This window comes from Callorhinus ursinus, unplaced genomic scaffold (genome assembly GCF_003265705.2).
Source record: "Callorhinus ursinus isolate GAN/ISIS: 27379988/994484 unplaced genomic scaffold, GSC_fseal_2.0 scaffold7, whole genome shotgun sequence".
In the NCBI taxonomy this organism is placed as follows: Eukaryota; Metazoa; Chordata; class Mammalia; order Carnivora; family Otariidae; genus Callorhinus; species Callorhinus ursinus.
In genome coordinates, this window is record NW_027397069.1 from 70,140,049 (window position 1) to 70,163,949 (window position 23,901).

Here is a 23,901-nt window from a genome sequence, read left to right on the forward strand (position 1 = left end):
CGTAGACAGTATGAGGTTCCTCAAAAAGTTGAAAATAGCGCTACCATATGACCCAGAAATTGCACTACTGGGTATTTACCCCAAAGATACAAATGCAGTGATCCAAAGGGGTACGTGCACCCCAATGTTTATAGCAGCAATGTCCACAATAGCCAAACTGTGGAAAGAGCCAAGATGTCCATCGACAGATGAATGGATAAAGAAGATGTGGTAATATATATATACAATGGAATATTATGCCCATCAAAAGGAATGAAATCTTGTTATTTGCAAGGATGTGGATGGAACTGGAGGGTTTTATGCTGAGCAAAATAAGTCAATCAGAGAGAGACATGTATCATATTATCTCACTGATATAAGGAATTCTTTTTTTTTTTTTGATATGAGGAATTCTTAATCTCAGGAAACAAACTGAGGACTGCTGGAGTGGTGGGGTGTGGAAGGGATGGGGTGGCTGGGTGATAGACATTGGGGAGGGTATGTGCTATGGTGAGCGCTGTGAATTGTGTAAGACTGTTGAATCAAAGACCTGTACCTCTGAAACAAATAATACATTATATGTTAAAAAAAAGAAGAAGATAGTAGGAAGAGAAAAATGAAGGTGGGAGAATCGGACGGGGAGAGGAGCCATGAGAGAATATGGGCTGAGAAACAAACTGAGGGTTCTAGAGGGGAGGCCAGTGGGGGGATGGGTTAGCCTGGTGATGGGTATTAAAGAGGGCATATATTGAATGGAGCACTGGGTGTTATACGCAAACAATGAATCATGGAACACTACATCAAAAACTAAGGCTGTAATATATGGTGATTATCATAACATAATAAAATTAAAAAAAAAATCAATGTAGCCTACCAATGTAACAGAATAAAAGAGAAGTATAGGGTCATTTCAGTACATGTAGTGAAAAAGTGTCTGATAAAATTCGATACCACTTATGAAAAAAATAGAAGGAACTTCCTTAGTCTGACTGATGGCATCTATAAAAAAAAACCAGATAGCTAGCATTTTACCTAATGGTGAAACACTGAAAATACTTTCCCCAAGATTCGGAACAAGTTAAAGATATCCATCCTCATTACTCTTCAACACTATATGAAAGGCCCGAGCCAGTGCAATAAGAAAAGAAATAAAAATAAAAAGATGGAAAGAAGGAAAACTTTCTAAATTGCAGATGACATAATTATTTATGCAGAAAATTTGCATATATTAAAACTTACCAGTGAATTTACATATATATCTAAAATGTACGATATTTTAAAAGTTCTATTTTTTCTTTTTAAAGTTCTTTTTCTAAGTATAGAAGCAAACAAATGGGAAATAAAATTTTAAATTAAAATTTTAAAAATAATCCCATTTACAATAGTGCCAGAAAACATGAAGTCCTTAGAAATGAATCTAATGGAAGGTGTGCCAAATCTCTACAACTAAAAACTATAAAACACTGTAGAGAAAATTAAAGAAAATCTTTAAAAATAGAAAGTATATCTTTTTAGATTTATGGTTTGGATGTGTCAATATTTCCTGAATTGATTTCAAACTATAATTCCAGCAGGCATAGTTTAGAAATAAAAATTGACTAGGTGATTCAAAAATTTATATGATAATGCAAAGGACCTAAAATAGCCCAATCCTGAAACAGAAGAATAAGGCTGGTGGCCGTTTACAATCTCACTTCAAATCTTGCTGTAAAGCTAGAGTGACCTGATATTGTCATAAGTATAGACAAAGAGATGGAACAGAATAGAGTCCAGAAATAGTCCATACTTACACAGTCACTTAAGTTTTTACAAAGGTGCCAAACAAATTCAATGGGGAAGAAACTTTTTAAAAAAATGATGTTACAACAACTGTACATTCATATGGGGTGAGGCGGGAAAGAAGCTCAAACCTTACATCACACCTATACAAACAAAAATGAATTAAGTATAACATAAACTAAAAAATAAAACCAAAAATATAGTTTCTAGAAGAAAACACAGGAAAATTTGTTCACAATCGTAAAGATTTCTTCAGCCAGATACAGAAATCAATAGTCATAAAAAGGAAAAATTAGTAAATTTCATCAAAAATAAAAATTTCTGCTCACTTTAGGTTGAAGAATCGTAATAAAATACATTAAATATAAGTTTTTGCATTTCTTTCTATGCTTAACTGCATTTACAGTTATCAACATATACATGAAGAACGTCTGTTCCTAAAATGAATGGAGTTGTTTTTAAAACATTTTGTTGAAGTTTAATAAAAAGAGAAAAGCACATGAACCCTAAGTGCACAGCTCAGTGAGTTCTCACACAGTAAATCCATATAACCAGACCCAGAACAAGATCAAGAAACAGAACATTACTAGAATCCTGAAAGTTCCCTTGTCTCCCCCTTCCATCACTCCCTGACCCCTCCAAAGGTAATCTCCAGCATGACATCTAACATCACTAACCACAGTTTAATGGATTTTAATTCTTTAAACCTAACTAGAACATGTAGAACTGTAGATGTTGAAGAACTGACAGTTAAGGTACAGATATCCTCCCTCTAGATTCAAGAATATTAAAAACCTATCAATTACTTGAAATACAATTTCCAACACGGCATACCTTTGGTTAAGAAAGAATGCCCTCCACCTCACCTCTACTCTTCCCTCATGGAGGTAATTCTTACGTGTCTTCCAAAACCTGCAACCCTCCTTGATTCTCTCGGTTACATGTAGATAATTTTCTCATTCTCCATACTTCTTTCATTGTGCTTAGTACACTATTATTGTAAGATTTATGAGTGTCTTTCCTCATCGGTGTGTAAATATTTAAGGCCAGGGACTCTCATTTGTTCTGTTTCTTTACTTTTACCTACTCTAGTTCCCATCAACATGACACAAAACAAATGGTTGATAACTGAAAACCCAGTGGTATAGAATCTGTTAAACGGGTAAAATTATTTAAATTAATATACCCAGGTAACAACAGCCTATTATCTGTAGATAGATACAAGGGCTAAAAATGGCAAAAGCAAAGATTATAAAATATATTCTAGAATATTTTAATTATAGCCAGAAAAGACAAATTCGGATCCATAGTGTTAAAATAGTAAAAACTGAGGTAAAATCTCATGGAAGTAATACTCAGTTTAAATGTGTGAATAATTATTTAGTAATGCATTAACATGAATATTTTCTTTTGGAATCAAAATGAGATTCTAATACCATATGGAAAGCTATGCTTCCAAAAGAAAACAGCACGTATTTTTACATATTCAAATGAACAGACAGATAAAATGAAAATCAATAACACAATCTCATTTTAAGTTCACATAAGTAATGATATCAATCTCATCTTATTAAAATAGAAATATTAATTTTAATGAACTAACATACATATTCATACAAATTTACTTTTATTGCACCCAATGAAATAATAAGAATTACCGGACCCTTAATATTTAGCGACATTTACTGGAAAAATATACATTTATATAAACAACTAAGATTGACTTACTCCCAAATGAATGAATTATACAGTTATTTCTGCTAGAACTACACGCCACCTTTACTCCTCTTAGGAAACAAATATATTTTTCTATAGATCGTCAATATGAAAAATATTTACCAACTTTCAATTAATGTGTATATGTGACAAATACAATTCAGAGACCTACATAGTTGATACTCATAAGTCAATTGATAATAATGATTATAAAAAGAACTTCACTTACTGCTATTTCTCTACATGCCGACATAGAGATCCCAGTTCCTTCTATTTGTTTTAAAGCATAGTCTTTATCATCTTTCCTGTAAAAACAAAGTTATTTTAATATTTGGATAAAACTAAATTTATGTGCATTTTTAATAAAATACATAAATCACATACTTAATATATTTTTGACACCTTTCACATGTAATCACATAGTATCATATAGGAAAAAGGTTTTATATAATCTAGTTCAATCCCATTATTTGATGAGGAAAGTTAGACTCAAAGTAATAAAGACTTGTCCAAGGCTCCATGTTTTGGGAAGACAAAGATTCAGATATAGGTTCTTCCTGTTCTAATATGTATACATTTCTTTTCTATATATGCGTGTGTGTCTGTGTACACTGTACACTCAGCACACACACATACACAACTTGCTTTCTAAAACCCTTTCAGATATTGGTGGGTCAAAAAAATCAGGGTCAAAAAACTAAGAAATGAATGTATCACTAAAGTACAAAATGGTGATAATTTCAAACAAGTTATAGTCCTCATATCCCCCAATACCTCTGAAGAGAGTCACTTAACATGTGTTTATTGAGCACTTACTATGTATTCAGACCTGTGCTCAGTACCAGGGATACAGCAGAGTTCCTTCTTCTATGGAGCTTTCTGTGTCTACTGGCCTAGCCAGATAAATAACTAATACACCACAATACAGTATGATAAGTGCTCTGACAGTGCAAGTGCAAACCACCAAGGTTACTCAATGGTTACCCTGGTAGAGGACCTAAGCAAAAAATTCTCAAAAGAAGCACCATTCAAATGAGGCCTAAACAGCACTCGAAATTTTTTACTCGGGACCCCTTTACTCTCTTGGATATTACTGAAGATTCTCAAGAGTTTTTGTTTTATCTATCACTATTTACCCTATTAGATTTTTTAAATGGAACTTTTAAAAACATGGAATGCAAAAGCATACATCTATTAGCCACCAGAGCAATGGTATCATCAGGTTATGACACCTTTGAAAAAACCCACTGTACATTCATGAGACAGTGAGAAAAGGAAATGCCGATGACCCCTGAACAACATGTTTGTACTGCATTGTCCATTTCTTATACACAGATTTTTTTTTGATAAATACAATACAGCACTATAAGTATATTTTATGATTTTCTTAACACTTTTCTTTTTTCAAACTTACTTTATTGTAAGAATACAGTATATAACACATGTAAATATGTATTGGGTGCCTGGGTGGCTCAGTTGGTTAAACAACTGCCTTTGGCTCAGGTCATGATTCTGGAGTCCCAGGATCAAGCCCTGCACTGGGCTCCCTGCTTAGCGGGGAGTCTGCTTCTCCCTCTGACCCTCTCATGCTTTCTCTCTCTCTGAAATAAATAAAATCTTTTAAAAAATATATATTAATCGGGAGGCGGAGCAAGATGGCGGAGGAGTAGGAGACCTGGATTTCGTCTGGTCTCAGGAATTCAGTCGAATGGGGATCAAACCATTCTGAACACCTACGAACTCAACAGGAGATCGAAGAAGAGAGTAGCAACAACTCTCTGAACAGAGAAGCGACCACTTACTGGAAGGTAGGATGTGCGGAGAAGTGAATCCGAGGCGATATTCGGGAGGATAGATGGCAGGGGAGGGGGCCTCCGCCGCTTCTGGCAAGTGATAGAGCCAGGGAGCACAAAATCGGAACTTTTAGAAGTCGGCTCCGCTGAGAGACGTCGGTCCAGTGGCTAAGCGGGAGGTGGAAACCTCGTGGGACAGTGTGGTCTCAGGACCCACGGGGTCACAGAAAGACCGGGGGTGCCTGAGTGCGGCAGAGCTCCCAGGTATCGGAGTGGGGAAACCGGCTGCAGAGATGGAGCCGAGGTGCGGGCTCTCAGCTCCGGGTGGCCATAAACTGTGATCCGCAGCCCAGTCAGGCCACTGCTTCTCCAGCAGGGACCCAACAAGCAGCAGAGCCGGCGAGACTCCCCTTCCTCCCCTGGGAGGAGCGGCGCAGGAGCACACCGCAGGGATCTGCTGGGTTTGGAGACTCCACATGGGATCGGGTGCCAGAGATAGAAACGTTTGGTCACAGGCTGGGTGAGCACAGAGTGTGGCCGGAGACCGGGGAGACAGGAGTGATTGACTGCTTTTCTCTGGGGGTGCCCTGAGGAGCGGGGCCCCGAGTTCTTGGCTCCTCCGGGCGGAGACTGGGAGGCCATCATTTTCACTCCCATCCTCCAAAGCTGTACCGAGAGCTTGCAGGGAACAAAAGGTCCTGAGAGCAAACCCAAGCAGATTGCTTAGCCCGGACTCACAAGGGCGGGGCAATTCCACCTCCAGCAAAGACATTTGGGAACCAAATGCAACAGGCCCCTCCCCTAGAAGATCAGCACGAACAGCCAGCCAAGACCAAGTTTACCCATCAAGGAGAACGGGAGAACACCAACACTAGGGGAATACTGCACATAGAATTCATGGCTTTTTTACCATGATTCATTAGTTTTTCAAAGTTAATTTTTTTAACTTTTTTTCTTTTGAATTTTTCTTTTTCCCTTTTTCAACCATCTTATCAATCCCTCTTTTAAAAAAAACATTTTTATTTTTCATTTTTAGAGTCATATTCTATCCCTTCATAGTAGTTACCCTTATTTTTGGCATATATATATAAGTTGTTCACTCTTTAAAATTTTGAGATACAGTTTCTTCTAATAGGTCAAAATATACCCTAAATCTCTAGTGTATGGCTTTATTCTAGTCTCCTGCCTCATCACATTCTCTCCCCCCCTTTTTTTTTAATCTTCTTCTTTCTTTTTTCAAACAACTTCTCAATTCCTTTTATAAAATCTTTTATAATTTTCATCTTTACAGTCATCTTCCATCCCTTCATTGCATCAGCCCTTATTTTGCACATATATAAGTCTTTCTTTCTCTACAATTTTAGGAGGCACTAACTTCTAACAGACCAAAATACACCCAAAATCTAGGGTGTGACACTGATCTATGCACTAGCCTGATCATATTTGATCATATTCTGTTTTGTTTTTTGTTTTGTTCTGTTTTTGTTTGTTTTTATCTTTTTCCTTTTCTTTTTTTTTCTCCTTCTCTTTTCTTTCTTTCCCTTTCTTTTCCCCTGGTTTCAGGTCTTTTCTAATTTATTTAGAGTATATTTTAGGGGATGTTGTTAACCTGTTAGCATTTTCTTCTCTCATTCATCTATTCTCCTGTGGACAAAAGGACAAGACGAAAGGAATCACCTCAGCAAAAAGAAAAGAGGTAGTACCTTCTGCCAGGGACCTACTCAATATGGACATCAGTATGATGTCGGACCTAGAGTTCAGAATGATTTTAAAGATACTAGCTGGGCTTGAAAAAAGCATGGAAGTTATTAGAGACACCATTCCTGGAGAAATAAAAGAACTAAAATCTAACCATATCAAAATCAAAAACGCTATTAATGAGGTGCAATCAAAAATGGGGCACTAACTGCCGGGAAAATGAGGCAGAAGAGAGAATCAGCGATATAGAAGCCCAAATGATGGAAAATAAAGAAGCTGAGAAAAAGAGAGATAAACAACTACTGGATGAGGAGGGCAGAATTCGAGAGATAAGCGATACAATAAGATGAAACATTAGAATAATTGGGATCACAGAAGAAGAAGAAAGAGAGAGAGGGGCAGAAGGTATATTGCAGCAAATTATAACAGAGAACTTCCCTAATTTGGGGAAAGAAACAGGCATCAAAATCCAGGAGGCACAGAGAACCCCTCTCAAAAACAATGAAAATAGGTCAACACCCCGACATCTAATTTTAAAACTTATGAGTCTCAGAGACAAAGAGAAAATCTTGAAAACAGCTCGGGAGAGGAGATATGTAACCTATAAAGGTAGAAACATTAGATTGGCAACAGACCTATCCACAGAGACCTGGCAGGCCAGAAAGGATTTGCATGATTATCTTCAGAGCACTAAACGAGAAAAATATGCAGCCAAGAATACTATATCCAGCTAGGCTGTCATTGAAAATTGAAGGAGAGATTAAAAACCTTCCAGGACAAACAAACCTAAAGGAATTTACAAACAAGAAACCAGCCCTCCAAGATATATTGAAAGGGGTCCTCTAAGCAAAGAGAGAGCCTAAAAGCAGCATGGACCAGAAAGGAACACAGACAATATACAGTTAACAGTCACCTTACAGGCAATACAATGGCACTAAATTCATATCTTTCAATAGTTACCCTGAATGTAAATGGGCTAAATGCCCCAATCAAAAGACACAGGCTATCATATTGCATTAAAAAACAAGACCCATCGATATGTTGTCTGCAAGAGACTCATTTTAGACCCAAAGACACCCCCAAATTGAAAGTGAAGGGGTGGAAAACCATTTACCATGCTAATGGACACCAAAAGAAAGCTGGGGTGGCAATCCTTAGATCAGACAAATTAGATTTTAAAACAAAGACTGTAATAAGAGATGGGGAAGGACACTATATCCTACCTTAAGGGTCTATCCAACAAGAAGATCTAACAATTGTAAATATCTATGCCCCTAACATGGGAGCAGCCAATTATATGAGGCAATTAATAACAAAAGGAAAGAAACACATTGACAACAATACAATAATATTAGGGGATTTTAACACCCCCCTGACTGAAATGGACAGATCATCTAAGCAAAAGATCAACAGGGAAATAAAGACTTTAAATGACACACTGGACCAAATGGACTTCACAGATATATTCAGAACATTCCATCCCAAAGCAACGGAATACACATTCTTCTCTAGTGCCCATGGAACATTCTCCAGAAGAGATCACATCCCAGGTCACAAATCAGGTCTCCTGCTACCAAAAGAATGGGATTATTCCCTGCATATTTTCAGAACACAATGCTTTGAAACTAGAACTCAATCACAAGAGGAAAGTCGGAAAGAATTCAAATACATGGAGGCTAAAGAGCATCCTACTAACGAATGAATGGGTCAACCAGGAAATTAAAGAATTTAAAAAATTCATGGAAACCAATGAAAATGAAAACACAACTGTTCAAAATCTTTGGGATACAGCAAAGGCAGTCCTAAGGAAAGTATATAGCAATACAAGCCTTTCTCAAAAACAAGAAAGATCTCAAATACACAACCTAACCCTACACCTAAAGGAGCTAGAGAAAAAACAGCAAATAAAGACTAAACCCAGCAGGAGAAGAGAAATAATAAAGATCAGAGCAGAAATCAATGAAATAGAAACCAAAAGAACAGTAGAAGAGATCAATGAAACTAGGAGCTGGTTCTTTGAAAGAAATAACAAGACTGATAAACCCCTGGCCAGACTTATCAAAAAGAAAAGAGAAATGACCCAAATCAACAAAATCATGAATGAAAGAGGAGAGATCACAACCAACACCAAAGAAATACAATTATAAGAACATATTATGAACAACTCTATGCCAGCAAATTAGATAACCTAGAAGAAATGGGTGCATTCCTAGAGATGTATCAACTACCAAAACTGAACCAGGAAGAAACAGAAAACCTGAACAGACCTATAACCACTAAGGAAATTGAAGCAGTCATCAAAAATCTCCCAACAAACAAAAGCCCAGGGCCAGATGGCTTCCCAGGGAAATTCTATCAGACATTTAAAGAAGAATTAATACCTATTCTCCTGAAACTGTTCCAAAAAATAGAAATGGAAGGAAAACTTCCAAACTCATTTTATGAGGCCAGCATTACCTTGATCCCAAAACCAGACAAAGACCCCATCAAAAAGGAGAATTACAGACCAATATCCTTGATGAACATGGCTGCAAAAATTCTCACCAAAATACTAGCCAATAGGATCCAACAGTACATTAAAAGGATTATTCACCATGACCAAGTGGGATTTATCCCTTGGCTGCAAGGTTGGCTCAACGTCCGCAAATCAATCAATGTGATACAATACATTAACAAAAGAAAGAACGATAATCACACCATCCTCTCAATAGATGCAGAAAAAGCATTTGACAAAGTACAGCATCCTTTCTTGATCAAAACTCTTCAGAGTATAGGGATAGAGGGTACATACCTCAATATCATAAAAGCCATCTATGGAAAACCTACAACAAATATCATTCTCAATGGGGAAAAGCTGAGAGCTTTCCCCCTAAGGTCAGGAACGCGGCAGGGATGTCCACTATCACCACTGCTATTCAACATAGTATTAGAAGTCCTAGCCTCAGCAATCAGACAGCAAAAAGAAATCAAAGGCATCCAAATCAGCAAAGAGGAAGTCAAACTCTCACTCTTCGCAGATGATATGATACTTTATGTGGAAAACCCAAAAGACTCCACCTCAAAACTCCTAGAACTCATACAGGAATTCAGTAAAGTGGCAGGATATAAAATCAATGCACAGAAGTCAGTGGCATTCCTATACACCAACAAGACAGAAGAGAGACAAATGAAGGAGTTGATCCCATTTACAATGGCACCCAAAACCATAAGATACCTAGGAATAAATTTAACCAAAGAGGCAAAGGATCTGTACTCAGAAAAGTATAAAATACTCATGAAAGAAATTGAGGAAGACACAAAGACATGGGAAAACCTTCCATGCTCATGGATTGGAAGAACAAATATTGTGAAGATGTCAATGCTACCTACAGCAATCTACACATTCAATGCAATCTACACATTCAATGCAATCCTGATCAAAATACCAACCACTTTTTTCAAAGAAATGGAACAAATAATCCTAAAATTTGTATGGAACCAGAAGAGACCCCGAATAGCCAGAGGAATACTGAAAAATAAAAGCAAAGCTGGCGGCATCACAATTCCGGACTTCCAGCTCTATTACAAAGCTGTCATCATCAAGACAGTATGGTACTCGCAGAAAAACAGACACATTGATCAATGGAACAGAATCGAGAGCCCAGAAATGGACCCTCAACTCTATGGTCAACAAATCTTCGACAAAGCAGGAAAGAATGTCCAATGGAATAAAGACAGTCTCTTCAACAAATGGTGTTGGGAAAATTGGACAGCCACATGCAGAAGAATGAAACTGGACCATTTCCTTACACCACACACAAAAATAGACTCCAAATGGTTGAAAGACCTAAACGTGAGACAGGAGTCCATCAAAATCCTAAAGGAGAACACAGGCAGCAACCTCTTCCACCTCAGCCGCAGCAACTTCCTCCTAGAAACATCGCCAAAGGCAAGGGAAGCAAGGGCAAAAATGAACTATTGGGATTTCTTCAAGATAAAAAGCTTTTGCACAGGAAAAGAAACAGTCAACAAAACCAAAAGACAACCGACAGAATGGGAGAAGATATTTGCAAATTACATATCAGATAAAGGGCTAGTATCCAAAATCTATAAAGAACTTATCAAACTTAACACCCAAAGAATAAATAATCCAATCAAGAAATGGGCAGATGACATGAACACATTTTTCCAAATAAGACATCCAAATGGCCAACAGGCACATGAAAAAGTGTTCAACATCCCTCGGCATCAGGGAAATCCAAATCAAAACCTCAATGAGATACCACCTCACACCCGTCAGAATGGCTAAAATTAACAAGTCAGGAAACGACAGATGTTGGCGGGGATGCAGAGAAAGGGGAACCCTCCTACACTTTTGGTGGGAATGCAAGCTGGTGCAACCCCTCTGGAAAACAGTATGGAGGTTCCTCAAACAGTTGAAAATAGAGCTACCATACGATCCAGCAATTGCACTACTGGGTATTTACCACAAAGATAGAAATGTAGGGATCCAAAGGGTTACGTGCACCCCAATGTTTATAGCAGCAATGTCCACAATAGCCAACTGTAGAAGGAGCCAAGATGTCCATCGACAGATGAATGGATAAAGAAGATGTGGTATACATACATACACACACACACACACACACACACACACACACACACACACACACACAATGGAATATTATGCAGCCATCAAAAGGAATGAGATCTTGCCATTTGCAACGACGTGGATGGAACTGGAGGGTGTTATGCTGAGTGAAATAAGTCAATCAGAGAAAGACATGTATCATATGACCTCGCTGATATGAGGAATTCTTAATCTCAGGAAACAAACTGAGGGTTGCTGGAGTGGTGGGGGTGTGGGAGGGATGGGGTGGCTGGGTGACAGACACTGGGGAGGGTATGTGCTATGGTGAGTGCTGTGAATTGTGAAAGACTGTTGAATCACAGATCTGTACTTCTGAAACAAATAATGCAATATATGTTAAGAAAAAAAAAAAGAAGAAGATGATAGCAGGAGCAGAAGAATGATCGGGAGTAAATCGGAGGGGGAGACGAACCATGAGAGACGATGGACTCTGAAAAACAAACTGAGGGTTCTAGAGGGCAAGGGGCTGGGGAGATGGGTTATCCTGGTGATGGGTATTAAAGAGGGCACGTTCTGTGTGGAGCACTGGGTTTTTGCACAAACAATGAATCATGGAACACTACATCAAAAACTAATGATGTAATGTATGGTGATTAAGATAACAATAAAAAAATTAAAAAAATAAAAATAAAGAGGCTACGTTCTTTGTAGAGCACTGGGTCTCATGAACAAACAATGAATCATGGAACACTACATCAAAAAGTAATGATGTAATGTATGGTGATTAACATAAGAATAAAAAAATTTAAAGAAAAATATATATTAATCTACTGTTTATCTATAAGGTTATTAGTAGTTAAGTTCTTGGGGAAGTAGAAGTTATAGGTGAATTTTAGACTGTAGTGATAGTGGTGGGCTATCGGCACCCACCCCAAACTCCCATGTTATTTAAGGGTCAACTGTAATATCATAGCACTACTATGAAAACAGTGTTGACTTTATGGGCCCTCTGAAACGACTGTGTGTGTGTGTGTGTGCGTGTGTGTGTGTGGCGGGGGGTAACTAGCAGTTCCCAGATGAGACTTCAAGAACTGCTGGCGTGTGTGTAGGGGGCGGGGGGGGTATGAGTTAAGGAGGAAACACAATGTGAAGACAAATGAAGTGAGAGAAAACCATTTGAGGGTGTACAGACACCATAAACAATGGGGGATGAGGCTGATGGCATTAATTAGGAACCACAACATAAAGGTCTTTTTACTCTAAGAATAACAGGAAGCACTCCATTTAAGATTTCTTTAATAAGAAAATACCAATTAGGGATGCCTGGGTGGCTCAGTCAGTTAAGCGTCTGCCTTCAGCTCAGGTCAATCGAGCCCCACATCTGGCTCCCTGCTCAGTTGGGAGTCTGCTTTCCTTGTCCTCCTTCCCCCTGCTTGTGCTCTCTCTCTCAAATAAATAAATAAAATCTTAAAAAAAAAAAGAAAATATCAATTATATTATATTTGAAAAAAACATCTTTGGCTGCCTTTTGAATGCTTAGGGGGGAGTAAATAAGAGCAGGAGGCAGAGAAGCTCCTGGTTAAAAGAAGTTAAAAGTAAACAGTTAAATTTTTTTTAACTTACTCAGTTGAGAGATGATGGTGGTAGCTGCAGAATGGTGGTTGCCATATGGGGTAGATAGACTGGAGTGGAGCAATGTAAGGCAGAACCAGTAGCACTTGGTGACTAGGCAGAAGGAGGAGGAGTCAAAGAAAATGATTTCTGCCCTGGCAATAGGTTAATGGCAATATTACTGACTGAAGGGCGCCTGGGTGGCTCAGTTGGCTGGGCGACTGCCTTCGGCTCAGGTCATGATCCTGGAGTCCCAGGATCGAGTCCCGCATCGGGCTCCCTGCTCAGTAGGGAGTCTGCTTCTCCCTCTGACCCTCCCCCCCTCTCATGTGCTCTCTCTCTCTCAAATAAATAAATAGAATCTTTAAAAAAATATTACTGACTGAAATAAAAAACAGCAGGAGAAAAAGATCTGAGGGAACAAAAAGATGATAGTTCTATTTTTGTGTAGGTTGAGTCTGCAGTACATATGAGACACTTAAGTAAAAATGTCAAGCTGAATAAACACGTCTAAAGCTCAAGAGAAAGCTGAAGACACCGATTTACTATAATCAGCATATATACAGTAATTAAAGCCATGAGAGTAAAGTGACACCAAAGAGGACTGTCAACAACAAAAAAAAAGATTTTGAAAGAGGGCAGAATAGTAAATAGTATCACAAGCTGCAAAGAAAGCTAGTAAGGTGAGGACAGAGAAGTGTCCACTGAATTTAGCAACGATGAAGTCACCAGACAATAGACTAGGCAAAAATAGTTGGAGTGATGCAGTGGCAGAATGTGTACAGCAGAAGGCTGAGGAATGAATAGGGCATAAGCAAACTAAGACAGTAAGTGCAGGTATTTGAAGGGGAAAAAGGCGTCGGTAGCTGGAGTAATACACAAGGTTAAAGAATTATTATTATTATTTTTAAGATGGAAAAGATTTAAATAGACTTAAGTACTTAAAAAGACTTAAGTACTGACAGGAAGAACCCAGAGAAAAGGAATTGCTGATATAAGAGAGAGAGGTAAAAATTTAGAGAGCAAAGACTGAAATGCTGGGGAAAAATTACATAGGGTTAGGAGAAATATTTTTAGCTAGAGTGCTCATCTTGATGGCTTTCATATTTTCCTGATGTTGGAAATTAGGTCATAAACTAAAAGTAAGGGCAAAGGTGGTAGAATTCAAGATCTGAATAGAATGAAAGAAGGTTTGGTTAAATAAATGAGTAACTCCTTATCAAATCAATTCATTTAAGTTATTTAATACTTCATTATCTTAAATTATTAAAACTTACATAGCTTTATCTTTGTTTTCACAACATATTTACACCAAATCCTTAGCTGTGGGAAAAAAATCCCAATTCCAACATTATTTTTCAGAAAAAAGATCTATTTTACAACATTCAGCTTTATACTATATTTTCTAGTAAAGTACCATGGTACTCATTATTTTCAAAATACATTAAGTGTATCTATACTTAATGTTCACTAAGTCTGAATGATTTCTGACAGACTTAAAAAAAATGGAGTTAAAGAGGGTGACACAAAAATAAAATGAAGTCTAGGGGCACCTGGGTGGCTCAGTCCGTTGAGTGACGGACTCTTGGTTTCGGCTCCAGTCCTGATCTCCCAGGGTCATGAGAATGAGCCCTCAGGTGAGTAGGGCTGCACACTCAGCAGGGAGTCCATTTGAGATTCTCTCTCCCTCTCCCTCTGCCCCTCCCTCTGCTCTCTCTTTCCCTCAAAATAAATAAATCTTTAAAATAAATAAATACACACATACATATATACATACATAAATAAAATGAAGTCAGGGTCAGAATAAGTCTATTAGACACTTTCACATGCATGGTACTGGTTAACCTAGGAGTGTAAGAAATTGTTATATGTACTATTTGAGGATAACATCTTAGATCTGAGCACTCTAAGGAGAAAGAGAGTGGTGGGAAAGAAAACAAATTAAATCAAAGGCTTATCCATTCACCTCCTTAACAATGACCCTGAATTTCTCTTATTTATAAATGGCCAAGTTGCTATAATGTAAATGTCTTCTCAATGAACTGAAAAATTCTCATCTGCATATGGTCATCTCCCCCATCCCAAGTACTTTTATGTCTTATATTTTATAAAAGTAAATGATGAAAAAGAAAGGTGAAATGGTAGAATAAAAAAACTGAAGATGTTTGATTATCAAAAAGGCAACCTCCTCTTGAAAATCACTGAATATAATTACCATCATAATATAATAGTGCTTTGTGGTTTACAGAGCACATTTATTTATATATCCATCTACACAGTCATAGTAAAAAGGCACATTGGAGAGGGAAAGGATTTGTTCCCGAGTTTCAGTCATGATCCAGTTGAAGTAGTCAGGCTGTATAAATAAATAATTGCAATATAGTGTTCTACGTGCTATAAATAGAGGGGATGATCAACTATAGCTTGAAGGATTGAAGCAAGATGAAAGAAAGCTTCAGAAAGGGAGTACCTAAGCAGAGATTCTTAAGACTTCAGAAGTCTGTCAGGAAAGGAGGGAGGGGCTGCGGAGAGAAATCAGTAGTTAGAGCAGAAATCCCAGAAAGTAGGAACAGCATGTACAAAAATACAGAAGCCCAGGGAAGGTATGACATGCTCAGAGAACAGCAGAGAGTAGCAGTAGCAGTTTAACAGCATGAAACATGCTGACAGCTCTGAGGATGGATGTGATTTTAGGAACAGGCAGAGGTAAGATGGGAGGGAGTTTTCTATGTCAGAAGAGGGGTATAGAGTTTATGTGATGTGCCTCACTTCAGGGAGAGTAAAAAACATATAAGTATGAGAAGAAAATATTACATTAAAAAATAATAAAGCTGAGGAAAAATACATTATGTGAAAAGACCAAAAAGAGGAGGACGAACCACAAAGAACACTTGCCTTTGACAGGAGGATTAAGTCTATAATATAAAATGGCTGTAAAGGAGTAGTTAAAAAAAAATGAGCAGTGTTTTGGTAAAATAGCGTACTGAATACACATATGAAATTTCACCTCCCTCCTAAAGCCCCACTAAAACTATGGTAAAGAAATATTTTAAAGATATAAACTCATACAGATGAAAAATGGAGAGAAGGCAGCATAAAACTTTGGAAACTTAAGTGGACAAACACTAACTGATTGAGCTGTCAGCTCAGAAGCTGACAATGAAGAAAGCTGAGAACCAATTAGATGTACACAGCAAAATCCTCCAAAAGCAGAGAACTGAGAGTACGAGATACCTCTGGAAGTAGAATTGGTTGGATGGAAAATAAAGTTGAAGAGATTCTAGAAAATAGAATAAAGAGAAATGTGAAAGAAAAACAGAAAAAATAGACAATGAGTCCATGAAATCCAATATACAAATAATTAGGAGTTCTAGAAAGAAAGAACAGAGAAAAGAGAGAAAGAAAATTTATAAAGTAATTCAAGGAAACTTCCTAAACTGAATGACAGATTTATAAAACTGAGTCCAAGAGTTCCCATCACAAATAGCTAAAAATAGACCCACATCAAGACACAACGTTTAGACATTTCAGAAAAATGGAGATGAGCAGATTTTACATGCTTCCAGTGGAGATAGGTAATGGGTCACTAGAAAGGATCAGTATTACTCAGCCATGAGAAAGAAGGAAATCCTGCCATTTGTGACAACATGGATGAATCTGAGGACATTAAGCTAAGTGAGATAAATCAGAGAAAGACAAATACTGTACGATATCACTTACATGTGGACTCCCAGAACTCATAAAAACATAAAGTAGAATGGTGGTTACCAGAGGCTGGGCGCACTGGGGAGACATTGTTTAAGGGTACAAACTTGCAACCAGTAGATAAAAATGTCCTGGAGACTCAATGAACAACAGTGATTATAGACAACAACACCGTATTATAAACTTCAAAGTTACTAAGAGACCAGATCTTAATTTTTCCCACCAAAAAAAGAAATAATAATTAGGTGACATGAAAGAAATGTTAACTACACTACGGTGGTAATTATATTGCAATATATAAATTTATCAGTCAACAAGTTGTACACCTTAAACTTACACAATGCTATATGTGAATTATAACTCAATAAAACTAAATTTTATTAAAAGTATCAAGAATCAGAATACCTGTGGACTTCTCAACAGCAGTTTTGGAAGTTAGAAGTTCTAGTGTAACTGCACTACATAAAATCTGAAGTACTGATTACAGTGTCAACAGATGTGGTTTGGAGTTTAAGACTCAGTTCTGGAGAATTATATTGTCAGCAGCAATGACAGGAAAACATTATGGAGTAGTTGGCCAGATCAAGGAGCTTGAGCCAGAATATGAATCAGTGCACTGCTTCCTTCGTGCTTTGGGGAAAAAAAGTCATGCTTTAGGGGAAAAAAAAGAAATAAACAGCTGAACTAATCACTGTGTTTAGTTATATAGTAAAAATTGTACATTACAGAAAGTCGAACATCTTAAATTGAAGATGTAATTATCTTTATTATGCAATAATTTGAAAGCAGATCATAAGCAACCGTCAATGTGTGCTGCCGTTTGATGGTTACTGCAGGGAAAAGGTCTGGGAGGATGCTAGACTACAGCACAGAATCTTAGTGATTGTGCAAGACAACAAGCTGGCCTGGCCAAATGCTACAGAGATGTGAACTCAACCACCTAACTTGCTTTAGTGTGATACCTTAGGTATTTTTAATGATCTTAACATTTCCACTTTGGGAAAGAATGCTCTTAAATATGCATCGTTGGGCCTAAGCCACATTTTAAACCATTTTTAATAAAATCTACTTATTTAAAAAGATTAATGGTCCTAATAATTATTATTCCTATTGCTACAGTATTTTCAAATATTACTTAGAACTACTTTTTACCTTTGGATACCATGACTAAGGCTCAGGCATTATTACCATTTAAAATTCTTCTTGACTTAGGTCCCAAAATCAAAATAATAAAACTGATGTCTTTTAGACTTAACATATCTTTGGATTTCCTATTTTGAAAACTCTGTTCTCTCCAAATTGATTTATTTGACAAATCAAAAGTTCAGTCTTTATGGGTTAAATGCAAATAAAATATATTCATGTAGATATATATGTTTAATGATTTATATACTTCCAAGTTGAGAAGAGGCAGACTCGTGTTCTTATAGAAAAACTGGTACAATAACTGTTTCAACTTGATTTTTGTTTCTAGGTTTTAATATCCTTGTCAATCAGGAACAGGCATAGCACATTTGATGGTAGAAATCAAGGAGTCCTGCAGGTTGGTTAAAGTCCTCACTGTTCACAATACATTCTAACTCCGTGGGTAATCATTGACTGAATCCTTATAAATTAATTCTGTATTACATATATGTCAATACAGGAGCCGTTCTCTCCCATAAATAATTTGGTTAACATAATAATTTTCCAGAGCTGTTCAATCTTATCTTCCCTTGCTAGATAATCAGCTCTACATGCCCTCAGATTAGGTGACTGGCTATTTTTACAGCATTGTTAGGGAAAGATTGCACTTGAACCCCCATGGAAATGACCTTGGCATATTCTGCTGACAACTAAAACAGCAGTAAAACTCCTTGGATGCACAGCTCTCAATTACAGTGACATAATACATCCTCAAATTACTGGAAGACAGTCCCAGCCAGGGACCTCAAATTGAGGATTCCTAAGAATCCTCCAGAAGATGATCCTAGAAAATGAGACAGCTTCTACCCAGGGCCCACGGAACAAGATCTAAATGGCCAGAACTAAAGACTGTCACGATAAATTTGCATGCTCTCATGCTTTTCTATCTTCTATGCTGGTTTAAATTTCTGAATTGTTAATAGCCATCTATGTTGAATAACAATTTGTCTAATATTATGTCTAATAACAATACCCATAATATTGCTCCTTGTATCCCTAGTCATTCCTTGTATGAGTCTTATTCCTAGCTATAATTTGCTCATGATTTCACTAAAATATGCAAACACACTAATTACTGAGATTGTAGCCACCTTCTTTTGGGTGCAACTCAGCTCACTCTAGCTCCTGGGCAATCAAACTCAACTACTAAGCAATTCCTGAAATAGTAAACTCAAAACAGTAAACAGGACAGGCAGCCCCTGTGATGTCAAACCTAGGAAAGTTTCTGTCTACCCCAAAACCACACTTGGGGCTTGGCTTTTTGCTTAGAAACAGATTACTACTCATCCACCTCTCTTAAATCATCTTCCCACAGCGTCATTTTTCTGAACACAACTCTACAAAGAGTAAAGTTATTATAGTCATTGCATCTTGACTTCAAGAATTATATCTTGACATTAGTCACCTATAATCATTTTTCTTCTCCTTAATATTCATGGTCGAAGAAATGAGCAACACTAAAACCAGAAATTAATGCATAGTATTTTTCTCCCAAATGGCTGGCCTTTCCTGCTATTTCACATATCCACTAATTTATTTCTATTTGACCCCAAATATTTTTTTCTTAAAAGTAGTATTACATGAGGCATGTGAATATACCCAAACGTTTCTTAAATGCTCTTATGTTATACTCTATTATTATCAATAAGTATTCAAGACTGATGTTATTAAAACACCCTAAAAATGTCTTTATCTCCCTCAATCTACATTCTACATTATACTCTAATTATAGAGTATAATTGAAAAGAATGTTATGAATGCTCATTGTTGAACAAATAAACTGGATGGCATCTGAAGTCTTTACATTACAGCTTTCTCACATGCAGTCTTTATTCTATCATTAGCAACAAAGTGTTAAACCTGAATTTATAAAGAAAAATCTGGCCACAAAAGTTTTTCTACTTAAATGAATATACATCTATCCTCTCACTCTTGCATTGTTTTTATTCCAGTTTCTTTAAAGACCAATATTTAACATTACTTAATGGTTCTCATTTAAACTGGTGAAAATATAAAGGAAGGGTATCCCTCATGTACTATTATTACGAAGAGTATAAACTACCACAAACATTTTAGAAAGCAATCCGGAATAGATATTAAGTACATGTATTTCCTACACCAGCAATTCCTCTCCTGATTATGTACCACAGGAAAGGTTTCATATAGCTGCAAAAAGTGACACAGTTCCGGAAGCAAATAGAGGTATACTATGTGTGCATCACTGGGAACAGATAAGTAACACATGGTATATGCATATATTGAGAATATATGGTAAAAAGCAATGAAATGGATCTATGTATAGTTTAGTAGAAACAGAAAATTAAAAAAAAAAGAATGAGATTTATACCAGAGTTTTTTACATGAAAACTTATAACCATACACAAACAATATTTTCAGGAATAAAACAAGTATGTTATAAAGATATTTAGATTGGAATATGGGCTGAACGGCTATATACTGAAAAAATAAGACTGGAAGCTGATTATAATGGGAAAAGAGAATGGGGCAAAGATGAGAGAATGAAAAATAAAGAAAAATACAGGGCCTTGCACAGATTGACAATGATAGTATGCCATCTACTAAGCAGTATTTTCAACTCAATTCTATATACAAAAACCAAGAAACAACCAGTTAAATGGAACACCCCTACTCAAATACAAAAATAGGATTTCCTAAAAGTCTGGGGAAAAAATTACAGTGAGAGAAGAGTTAAATTTGGTACATAAAATTTATGAAAATTTCAATAGAATTATATAGATGTTTGACAGTGTTAAACAATAAAATTTAAGATCTGACCAGACTAAACTTACAGAAAGATCACGCATTAGCACACACTGGAAGAATCAAGACTGGAGGCAAGAAGGGTAATTAGGAAGCTATTGTCAAAAATCTATTAAGTCGAGTAACAAGTGCCCAAACTAAAATTTTGCTATTTTCAATATATAAACAGGAGTAGAATCAGGGAGTGATAAATTCACCTTGCCTAAGCACAGCCCTAAACATAGGCTCAGCGCTTCACAGGAGTTAAAAACTGGCAAGAAGAAACCTGCCTCTTCCCTGTTTCCTTCCACCCACTGCTCCACCACCAATTACACATAAGGCAGAACTGGACAGAGTCTCATTGTAATTAGGTAAATATGTAACATCTTACCAGAAACAGAGGGCCACATAAAATAATAATATATGCAGTCTATTTCAGAGCAGGTGAAGGGGAGGGCATCAGCTGCCAGCAAGTCTCTCCTCACAAGGCAGGGTCATGCTAGATTAGAGAAGCTTAAGTCCTGCAGCAATATTAACATTAACCTGTTACATTTGACACTTTCATACCATTCTGTAAAAAATTACTCTATTAGTACTTATAAGTCCTGTGTTTCCCTAGTTCTTGAAGCAAGTTCAGTGTTTTCGGAGGGGAGGAAGCAGAGTCATGTCCCAGGAATGGGACTTTGCCTCCAACTTTCCAAAATACCAGAAAGCCCATTTCTCCACAAGTGAATATTCAATAAATGCAACTTCCTGGCAGGCAGGGAAGGAATGGGATTCCTAGAAGAATATGATAATAGGTACCAAGCACTTTCCATAGCCAAGTACTATACATTAAGCATTTAAGATAAATTACAATTAAAGTCCATGCCACACATGCACTGGAATTATTTATACAAAATATGTATTTTACACATATGTAGTTATGTATAGATAGCATGGCCACATGCTTTCTCTGCAGAAATATTTATGTACATGTACATAAGCACCTTTCAAAATACATATGTAAATATGTGTACATAAATACATATACATACATATGTACACTTATATATCCACATATATACATAGAAATATACAGATAGACACCTAAATCTATGGGTGTATAAATACATACACACAGAGGAAGAAGAAAATCATTTTTAGGACAATTAAGTTACTGACTACCCACAGTACTGTTTTAACTCAGGTAGTCATGAGAAGAATTTTATAGGTGGCTCACAAAAAAAAAAAGTATCAGTTACATAGTTCATATAGCTTATGACACAGATTGTCCTTTATGTGCAAGCGTTTAATAATGACATCAGAGGGGCACCTGGGTGGCTCAGTTGGTTAAGTGACTGCCTTCGGCGCAGGTCATGATCCTGGAGTCCCGGGATCGAGTCCCGCATCAGGCTCCCTGCTCAGCAGGGAGTCTGCTTCTCCCTCTGACCTTCCCCCCTCTCATGTGCTCTCTCTCTCTCATTCTCTCTCTCAAATAAATAAAATCTCTTAAAAAAAATAATGACATCACAACACATTATCATTATCCCATTTTATATAAAAGGAAAGAGAGAATCCCTAGTCACAAGGCTAGAGAGCAGCTAACCTGAACCTCAAACCCAGGCAGTTTGATTCCAGAAAGCATCTTCCATCATATGCTACACAGGCTCTGTTCCAGAAGTGGAACTACCAACTCCTTCACAAACTGCTTCCAGGTAAAATACTCAGGCATTTTCACCACAGCAATAAAGGGGTCATATGTAAATGAACATCTCTACCTACATGAGTTAATATATGGATTATTTTTGCTTATCATTAACACACACACAGATTCAAACTCCTTCCTAACAACTTATCTGGCAATGCATGGATAACAAGCTATCAGAAACTTTTCATTTAAAGCTGCTGTTGTCATATAAACAAACAAAAAGAGGACTAAAAGACCTTAAAACAAAAGACTACTTGAAGTTTCAAGTTTTACTTGAGGCATTCACAGATCTACGATCTTTTAATTACATAAAACCAAAAAATAGCGAAGAAGTAAAAATATTTAAATTGTGTATAAAAGCTATGATTTAACAAATTAGACACTTTGAATGACTTGAAGCCAAGAGAACTACATTAATCACAAAATGTAAAGGTAGTAGGGAAAACCAATTTCCAACCAGTTCATAAAATGAGAGGTACAAACAAATTTCGATTCTAATAAACTCTTAACATCTCCTACACGTTAGATAAGCTTTGCTACTACTAACAAATCAATCTTTTACACCTTAAAAGAGCTAAATAGTTCTAAATGACATGTCATACAAAACAACAGTTCATATCATTTTGTGAAATAATCTGTATCATGTAACATGTCAGCTGATACAATTTTTGTAATTAAACACCTATAAAATTGTTCTTGAATAGACATCTGGAGAAAAGAACGATTGTGAGAAGACCATTATCTGCTCATAATGAAAAGTGAATATATTTTTATGACTGCAGAGCAGGTATAGCACGGACCATTGAAATGACAAATTTTCTCATACTACACATCACTGCAGTTGCAAGCCTAGCTTGGTGACTCTGTGGATAACTTCTGTCTTCACTCCTACTATTATAAAGTCCTAGGATGAAAGTATATACATATACTTTATAAATTTGACTTCAAAGAATGAGACTACCTGCATGAAGGCCAACTTTATAATTATAAATCTATTCTGAGTCTGAAGCAGTGATCTAGATATGAAATAGACCTATAAAGAGCTACAAACACATAAGCATAAGCTATTTCATCCTAGTAACCCAGTTTTCCAAAAACATATTAGCCACAACTTCAGAGTTAACTTGGATTCTAATGTTTGATTTCTTTAAGATGAATTAAAAGCAAATGTATTTAAACTGATGTTTATAGAAACTTGGAAATGTTCTTTGGCTTGTATTTCCACATTGTATTTCTCAGAACAGATCTATACTGACAGTTACATGTAGAAAGTCTAAGATAAAATTACTTCAGAAGAGGGTGCCTGGGTGGCTCAGTTGGTTAAGCGACTGACCGTCTTCAGCTCAGGTCATGATTCCGGAATCCTGGGACCGAGTCCCACACATCGTGTTTCCGGTTCAGCGGGGAGCCTGCTT

General features: G+C 36.9%; 1 protein-coding gene across 6 annotated transcripts in view; it reads right to left on the minus strand.

The window, feature by feature from the left end:
- CDK8 (cyclin dependent kinase 8) overlaps positions 1–23,901 on the minus strand; it is a 145,289-nt gene that overhangs the window by 62,708 nt on the left and 58,680 nt on the right. For 4 of the 6 annotated variants that reach the window (XM_025875164.2, XM_025875162.2, XM_025875161.2 and 1 more), the window contains exon 2: positions 3,704–3,779. The exons of the other annotated variants lie outside the window; for them this stretch is intronic. In XM_025875164.2, coding sequence (XP_025730949.1) covers positions 3,704–3,779 — 76 coding nt within the window. The remainder of the gene's footprint in view (positions 1–3,703; positions 3,780–23,901) is intronic. 6 annotated transcript variants of the gene reach the window in all.